Source organism: Malurus melanocephalus, unplaced genomic scaffold, assembly GCF_030028575.1.
Source record: "Malurus melanocephalus ecotype Western Australia unplaced genomic scaffold, MMel_1.1 scaffold_6, whole genome shotgun sequence".
Lineage (NCBI taxonomy): Eukaryota > Metazoa > Chordata > Aves > Passeriformes > Maluridae > Malurus > Malurus melanocephalus.
In genome coordinates this window covers 5,026,660-5,035,524 of record NW_026623238.1, presented here as the reverse complement: position 1 = coordinate 5,035,524, position 8,865 = coordinate 5,026,660, and the positions used below count along the sequence as shown (strand labels likewise).

At 45.6% G+C, this 8,865-nt stretch overlaps 1 protein-coding gene across 1 annotated transcript; it reads right to left on the bottom strand.

The window, feature by feature from the left end:
- Positions 1–1,946: 1,946 nt before the first annotated feature.
- Positions 1,947–7,632, bottom strand: FAM110C (family with sequence similarity 110 member C). Its single transcript, XM_057371921.1, has 2 exons — positions 6,422–7,632; positions 1,947–3,228 (listed from the first exon to the last, which is right to left on the bottom strand). The coding sequence occupies exon 1, from the start codon at positions 7,557–7,559 to the stop codon at positions 6,462–6,464; it is 1,098 nt and encodes a 365-aa protein (XP_057227904.1). The 5' UTR covers positions 7,560–7,632; the 3' UTR covers positions 1,947–3,228; positions 6,422–6,461.
- Between the last annotated feature and the right edge of the window lie 1,233 nt (positions 7,633–8,865).

Sequence of the window (8,865 nt, the reverse complement as noted above, 5' to 3'; positions counted from 1 at the left end):
AGTTTCACAAAACATGTAGACTTATACCCCTTAGAAATTAATATACATATAGAAAAATCTGTATTTCTTACTTATAGATTTCTGTACAGTAATATTTACAATATATTGCAAAGACTTCAGTCTTATCTCATAGCAAATACTTGCTTCCAGGCCATAAACCCCAGACTTTGTACCTTTTTGTGTACCTGTTGTGCTACAGTTGCAGACATTGCCCCTTGTCACAGCACTGGAGAACCATGAAACGCTTGGGTATGAACAGCAGTTTGTTCTGCACGCTTGCACCCCATTTGACTGTTTTTATTTATATAGTTCTAGTCAAACAAAATAMTTCAACTTATGTCTTGCCTTTGTCATCAGCTGCCATTTCAGGCTCCACAGAAGGCTGGAAAACCAACTCTGTTGCTAAAACTCCTGTTCAAGCTGCAGCAGCCTGCTTTTCCACAGCTTAACACTAAAGCTGGAAAATTTCACCTCTCCCAAAGCATATATTTTATAACCAAATAGTTAAAAATAAACAAACAAAAAAACCTGTTGTTTTTTGTTTTTTGGGTTTTTTTTTGGGAAAATGATAGGTAGTGGCTAACATTAGCAAGTTTTTCTGGCTTTGAAGGATATGACTGAAAGACACAGCAGAAGAAAGGAAAACCTTTTACATGTAACAGTAATGGGAGCTGAATGAACACCAGAGCTCTCATCATCTGGAAAAAGCACTGAATTACCCATTCCCAAGACTTATGGAGAAAGAAAGATTGTCATCTATTTTTGTTCTAACRTATTGGAAATTATTCGTTTCCCCAGAAGGTATTATTAAATAAAGGGAATCTATAGCTTATCAGGCAAAGATCTTAGGTCCACATCATCTCTGAAATAAATGGGAGTGCTTGGGATCCCTACAGAGTTTGAACAAATTTTGCCACATTAGTGTGGAAAGTTACCTGAACCCTACTGAATTATTCACAAAGACAAAAAGGGGGATGAAAAAAGTATTCAGAATGGGTCCAATTCTGATTTCACTAACCTCTGCCATAAAACCCTCATCAGTTTTCAGAAATGCTRATGTTCAGTATTTTCAAGGAAATTAAACATATTCCTTCCCAACATTGAAAACTCATGAGCAATACATCTTTCATCTTAACTTTTGAGAGCTGCTCAAGTGAAAGTGCAAGAACAAATGGAAGTTTGAAAAAGAAACCAAAGATTTTGTTGGAAACAAAAAAAATTAATTCTCTTCTGCTACGGCAGGGCACTGGATTATAAGTCAGAAGATTCTTCTTGCACTCTAAGCTATCCATGTTTCCAAAGAAAAGCAATTCTTAACTCTGATATATAAATATGTATGTGGTACAGCATCTTTCAAAGGGAGCATGAACATAACAGATACATCATGTTCTTGACTAATAAAATTACACCATGTCCCTTAAAAACCTGCACCTTAAAGTGTATAMATCTTACCATATTAGCAGCATCTTGAAGTTTTCTGAAAATCGTCCTTTTATAATAACATAACAAATATACATGGAGATTTCATTATTTAAGAAAATATTCACATATACTACCTTCCCTCTAAGTCTAAAGGAGCTCACACAAAAACTATTTTATTTACTCCTAATTGAAATCTGGGTTCAACAATTATTTTATCTGGAATATTTATCTAGTTATCTTGARAACTTCAGACATGTAGACCTTAGTACCTAACACTAGAAAAAGAAAAAAATGCCTTGCATTTCCAAACTGATGCTGTAATTGAGAACTAACCATCCAAGGACTGAGAAGCACATTTAAAACCCATGGAAATGCCACTCAGATGATATTTAGCTGATGTCGATGAACTCTTCAAGGGCAACTCGTCCACAACCATGATAACACAAAGCAAGCTTTTAACCTCTGCAGGACCAACAGGTCAGGTCAACGTTATGCCAGTCAGGCAGCTTCCACAGATGGGCATCTGCACAAATGAAAGAGAAAGTGGCTTTGGCTTTGGGGTTGTTTGGTTGAGGTTTTTTTTGCATTGTGGTTTGTAATGTTCACACAGAAATGCTTTGATTTTCTAGCAAGCAATGAGAGGTTGGGGTGTTTGAGGAATAGCCAGCAAATTCCGTAAGTTATTGCAGAGCCCTCATTCACTACACTAACAATCCAAAATAWCACCTTTTAAAACACGTTTAGCTCAGGCAGTGCAAATGAAGCATTTTAYTGATGACATTGAGTAAGGCGTTGTCCACACGGGGTGTCACCAGGACATTCCCTGGCCTGGCTGTGCCCTAACATGCCTCCTTGCCTGGCAGCACAGCCCTGCTGCAGACCCACGCTAGGGAAGTGTGGCTTTACACAGCCTGGCAGTCTCCTGGCGTGACTCTGTAAGAGCCTGCTCACTCWCTGCATARAACTAAAGGGGTTACACCAGGAGCTGCCAAACCTTGCAGTGTTTGCAATGTCAGAGTCAGGCACACATYGCAAACAAATTGCACCATGCTGCAAAGCAGAACAATGCAAAACCTCCCTCAATACCTGTTTCTTGGAACCACGCTCCTGGAAGCATTTTTGCTTTTCTTTCCCAAAGGCTGAGCAAGCTGTGCAACAAACAAGCAAAAGCAAACTAGATGGATACAAGGTACACCAACTTAGCTGGAATATTTTGAGAAAGAGAGGTTTGGCAGGAATTTAGCTTACAACATGTTTGCTCAGTATCTCAGATAAAGCTGCCCCAGTCAGTCCTCTCCAACCAAGCAAATGATGTTGAGCGATGTCAGGAGGAGCTCTGATCCAACAGCCCTGGTAAGACAGAGCCTTGGAATATCCAGGTGGAGTCTGTCTGCAAGGGAACACCTGACCCAGAGGTCATTGCCACTTCATTCCCACATTCTACCCCCACCCCTGCTGACAAATTCATTGCTGGATAGAGATGGGTGCACAACACAGACCTTCTGGAGTGACATCCTGGGCCAGTGAGTTGATGTTGGCTATTACTGGGGATGGCAGCTGCTGCCACAATTTGCTTTTCCAGGGGCTTTTGTTTCCTGCTGTCTCGCTGGGGCACAGTTCACAATCTCCACTCRTCATTGCAGTCTTGGACATCCGTGGACTTGACAAGAGTGAGGCTTCCAAGGGGTGGAGGGAAAAGGTAGGAAACAATAATAAAATACTAAACTTGGACAAAGTAGACATAAGCCAGATGAGGGAAAAGTTTCTTCCTGTGTCTGGTTTTRTTCAACTTCCAAGTCAACAATTCTGAAGAAAGAAGAAAAAGAGTGTCACTTGTTACTTAYCACATCAGACAAACATAAGGTGATACTCTAAAGCCTTTATTCAGCTGCTTATGGCTATTGCCAACATAGTAAATTACCCTCCCTGGAGATTTCCACTTGAATAATGCCCATTCATTTAAGAATGATGAGAAACTCAAGGCTGAATAATCTTGATTCAAATCAGGAAGGAGGACGCAGAATGAACCCTTTTCTTAGAATTGAGCAGAACTGAAAGTGAGAGGAACTGAACTGCAGAGGTGAACCCAGGCAGCTTTCCACCAAGGAACAGCAATGCTAATTCTGCCAAGGACCTCAGTTTTCTGAAGCTCACAACCCACACTCTGCAATCATTACTCTGATGAAACATGCTAAAGAACCTGATCCTCCAAACAGCTCTTATTTACATGGTGCTCCACCAGGTCCCGGAGAGCTCATGAAAAATTAAACAGAGAACATAAAATATGAATGCAGTGATCACTGGCCCATAAAAGCTCTGCAGTTCTTGAAAGGTGTTTTATATGTAACGAGTGTTGGGATTTCAGAAATGAGGTTTCTGCCTCATTGTCCAAAGAAGGTGTAACAATTTTCAAGGTTCTATATAAAACTTCCAAGTATGTGCCTGGGAGCACCAGGAAGAGGACATTGCTCCCCAGCACAGCACAGCAGTCCACTGCCACTAAATAAGCAAACCAAACAGAGCCAAATACTTGGATATTGTGAAAACATAAAGATATCCAATTTGATGCTGTATTTTCAGAGAAAGTTTAGAACTGAATGAAAATTTGGACCAGAACAACAAGASTCATATTGCAATCACGTGATGATAACAACTCTCTCGTTAAATTCTGTCCAGTAAATGTATTTAACTTACGGCAACTCATGATGACCTTTGGCTTTTATTCTGGGTACTCTGTACAGGTATTTTTAGCTGACCTTTTCCTACTTCTGTGTCCTAAATGATAAGTATGCTCTCAGTTTTCAGAAATTATCCTACAGCTGAGATCCAACAGCTGTGAGTCATCCCTAGTATTCTTAAAAGGAGGTTTATAAGTAAGGACCTCTGAATTAGTCTTTCCTAGGCTGTTAGAAATTTTGGTGCCAAAGAAAACTGCAATCAGCATAGAGTGCTCCCTTGTTCTAGGTATTAAAGTTATTGCAGAATGAATCCACATTCAGTTGAATAAACTTGCTGGTTACCTCGTGGAGATCTTTTCACCACCTGGTTAGGCTATGTACTACCATTTTATTTTTATGGTAAAAACAAAAAGCCATTGACCAAGCCCATGTGAGGTCACACTGGTTGAGCCCCTGGTATTTCCCACCCTCCTGCTCCTGCCTTTGCCCTGGTGCAGCACCTCCTGTGCAGATTGCACACTCCCTGGGTGCTCACCAGCATCTCCTGCCTCAGCTGCAGCACTGGACATGCTCAGCACCCTGCAAACGGATGGGGAAAGGGCCAGCTGCTCCCTCTGGGGCCAGCTGTGCAGTCATGACCATGGCTCTGGCCCTGGACCCTACCCCCATCAGGGGCATTCAGGAGCAAACAGGCTTTTATTTCATTGTTTTTCTTGTGTGGYTCATGCTTGCTGGAATCTGCCTCTTGTTTGGCAAGGCTGGCAGCTGCCAGGAGCTTCACAAAACCACCACCTTCCTCATTTTGTTTTGCGGATTTCCTTGGCCTTTTATCACAGAAGGATGAGCATGAAGAAATGATTAGTTCAGGAGAGCCCTTTGTTCTCTCTAAGGTTATTTGGGAAGGGATTTGTTACATAACAACACTGCTTTTAAGTTGCCAGCCGGATACCTGAGAACTTTCTTATCTGCAAGGCCTTGAAAACTTTGTGTAAARTGGCTCTCTCCTTGTCTTCCTCCTCTGCAGGAAGAAAATAGGCTTTTGAGAAAAATTGTTATTCTAAAAGTGAACCGAATTTCACATTATTAAAACCAGTTTTGAGTAAGCAAATGGATTTTTGCATTATATGGATTAAACGAATTTAGAGTGACARCCTCACATCCACATAGGAATGAAGCTCAAGCACTACAATTCTCCACATTCATAAGGCCCACATGCTGTATCTACACCAAATGATGTTCTTCTCATGCACCAATTAGAACTGTCAGAAAATTTACATGTAATCCTTCATATCAAGATCCACTCATGCAATTTTTAAATACCTYACTGTAAGATATGGTAGTTATCCTAGGGGCTTAATGTACTGGAAGGAGAAAAACTGTTATCTCCTAAATTATCAATACCAAAGGCTCCATGAATGTAGTTCTTTTTCAGGAGATCATACGCAAAATAAACAWCACTTTTATTAAATCAAAGACATCGGCTTTTACCAGAGCTACATGTGTTCTGCTGTGTATGTGAAGAAAAATTTAGATTTCTAAAGTTAGATCCACACCTTTGTGTTAATTAGCTTAAAACAGTGAAGTACCCCTCTGACCAAGGCAGACCACACAACCCATTCCCAATTACCAGCACCAAACCACAGTGCAAAACCCACTGCACAGGAAAACCCAAAGCCTGTGAAACGCTACCAGATCACCTGGAAAACAGAAAACATGGAGGAAGTAAAATTGCTAGCAGGGGCACTGAAGCAGTTTTGCTTTCTTGATACTGTGGGGTACCTGTGTGTACGGGGAATGAGACAGAGTGAAGAAAAGTAAAGAGGGGGAAAACTGTAGCAGTGTAGTATAAATACAGTACACTCCTGATGAGTAATAGTTTCAACARTACAGTATAAATACAGTGTACTCCTAATTAGTAATAGTCTGTTTGGTCTGTTATCCAAATAACGTAACTAAGAGCTGAATACTTTTAAAAGATTTTTTTCTAGTATTTAATACAGCAGAAATTAGAGGAAACAAGCTATTTGCAAAGCAGGAATCTACAAAGTGCAGGCATCCTTCACAGACACTGACTCTTTAATTTCCTGTGGGGGGTCTAATCTAAACGTGGCAAGCTGCAAGCATTTACTTACTTGTATTTTGGTTTTTGTAACAACACGGATTTCTGCTTTGCAAAAAGACATACCACTTGGAACATGTGGTAAACAATATAYATTTTCCTTCAGCCCTTCCTGAAAAGACTAATATAAACCATGAGAGGTCAACTGYTCTCTAAAAAGGAAATAGAAATACAAATTGTCAGGGCGAGGCTTTGCACACACCTTGAGTTCACCAGGCTGCAGCGCATGCCGAACGAAGCCATCACGCCAGTTCCTGGATCATCTTGTTAGTCTCCTTGGCTTTCTTACACGTGTACAACCATTTGATGATCCGAGCGTTGCGCTCAATCACGGAGGTGCTGCTGGGGACCTGCTCTGTGAGTTCATCCTCCAGCAGCCCCTCGTCCCCGCTGTGCCTGGTGAACTCACTCTCGGACGTCGCCACGCTGATGCTGCGGATCTTGAAGGAGACGCTGTCAGACACCACGGAGAAGTTCTCTCTCCCAAGATCCTCAATGACCTCCTGTTCCAGTCCGCAGTACTTGAAAAATGTTTCAAGTTCAGCAAAGGACTTGGAATAGCGAGAGCTGATGTCTGACTGGGAGCGATGGAGACCTCTCCTCTTCACCTCCTTGACCTCTTCAGGAGGTATAGTCAATTTTGAGGGTACGTCATGCTCTTTTGTACATACCCCTGCCCCTTCAGTGCCCACAGGGACAGTCTGCGCCACTCCATGGTCGCTCGGCTCSTCTTGGTCACCATCTTTTGCTGAGAGAGGCTCGTTGTTCTCGGTGGTTGCGATGTCCTCCATGACTCTGGGCAACTCAGGGGAAGCCAACTGCTTCTCCTTTATGGACCCATTAAAGATCCTCCTCACCAAGCTCCCTCGTGGGCTGTCCTGGCTTTGACCTTTCCCAAGCTCGCATTTCTGACGGTAGATCACCAGGGAATCCGGCCGCATCTGCCTCTTGGTGCTGCGCCTGGCGATAGGGGGGCCGTGCTGGAGGGGGGTTCGGCACGAGTTCACCGCCTTGCCCAGCTCCAGGGGCTTCCCGCCCGTCCCTCTGCCCAGCTCCCTGCTCCCTGCTCTGCTCTCCACCGAACAGCTCTCGCTGCTGCTCTCCGAGGCTGAGCTGAGCGCGATGACGGGATCCTGCCTGGTGCTGATGACCTGCTGGCTCTTTACGTACTTGGCCTTATCGGCGGCCAGTCTCTCCACGGCACTTTTCCTGCCCGGCTTGCCGGCCTCCAGCTGCCTGCGGAGGTACTCGGGCCCCTTGTTGAGCAGCCGCAGGGGGAGGGAGGAGTGGAGGTCGGAGATGGCGTGCATTCCCACGGCCCGGGAGAGTTCAGCTGGCATAGCAGTTTCAGGGACGCGGATCCTGCCTCCAGTCCCGGGAGGAAAGGGGGACCAAAAAACAAANAAAAAAAAAAAAAAAAAAAAAAAAAAAAAAAAGAAGAAAAAGGAAGAACGCGAAGTAGCACCGGCTGGGCGCCGAGGCGGCGGCTGCGCGCTCCGAGGGCCGCGCTCCCCGCTCCCCGCTCCGTCGGGGCGCCGCGTGTCCCGCCCGCGCCCCACGCCCGCCCGCCAGCCGGCACAGCCAATCCCGGCCGGCACAGCCAATCCCGGCCCGCAGGAAGCGAGGGAGGGAGGGAGGGAGGGAAGGAGGCAGGAGCCGCCCTGGGGGTGGCAGCGGCCCGGCCCCCACCACCTCCCGCGGGGCCGGGGCTCCGGGGGCGCGGCGCTGCGGTGGGCGCGGTGCCCGCTCCGACGGCGGGGCGCTCGGACGGTTTGTTCCCCTCAGAAACATCCTCTCCCAGGCCGCCCTTTGGGGACGGGAGGCTGCTTTAGGGCCTGACCCGGCAGACCCCAGCGCATCTTCCCCTTCGGGGGGCACCACCTTGCCCCGCTCCTKTCGCGGCCCTTGGGCGGTGCGCTCYCCTCCGCGGGTTTCGCTGCCCGGCCGTGCCGGCGCTGCGCTCCAGCAGCAAGCTTTGGAATGATCGGGGAASGACGGGACTTCGGGCTGCCAGCGCTCAGCGGCGGAGCAGGGTCCGGGCAGCACAGATGTGTCCCCAGCTGTGTCTCCAGCTATGCCCCCCAGCTGTGCCTCCAGCTGTGCCCCCCAGCTGTGCTAGAGGCATCCTGCCCTTCCCGGGGCATCGGCGGCAGCAGGGAGGTGTTTGTCCCTGGCCCACAGCTGTGTTGTGTCCGTACACGTGTAAAGTGCTGTGGAATGGCATTGGTCTGAATTGCGCCTTGCAAACCTTCAGAARCATAGGGCAGAGTTCCCATCTGGGGCTGGCAATTCTGAACAGGCAGGACAGAGCCATTGGCTGTCATGTAAACACATGAAAGTCAGACTTGTCGTAAGTAATCACCTGGGACACTTCAACTTTAACTCGTGATCTCATGTGAGATGCACTGAGGTCAAAAATAACTGAATTATAGATAACTTTTTTTTCTTACGTGGGAAACAAAAGCCAGGTTATATGTGCAAGCTTTTTCATGCTTTTTTCTTTCTTTCTTTCTTTTTCGGTTTGGTTTGGTTTTAGTTTGTCTGTTACTTCTGGGGGAATACTGGAATGCTTTTGTGGTACTTGGTTCATACATCATCTTTACAATCACTTATTGTAGCAAACAAGTTTAGAAAGGAAGAGATGAG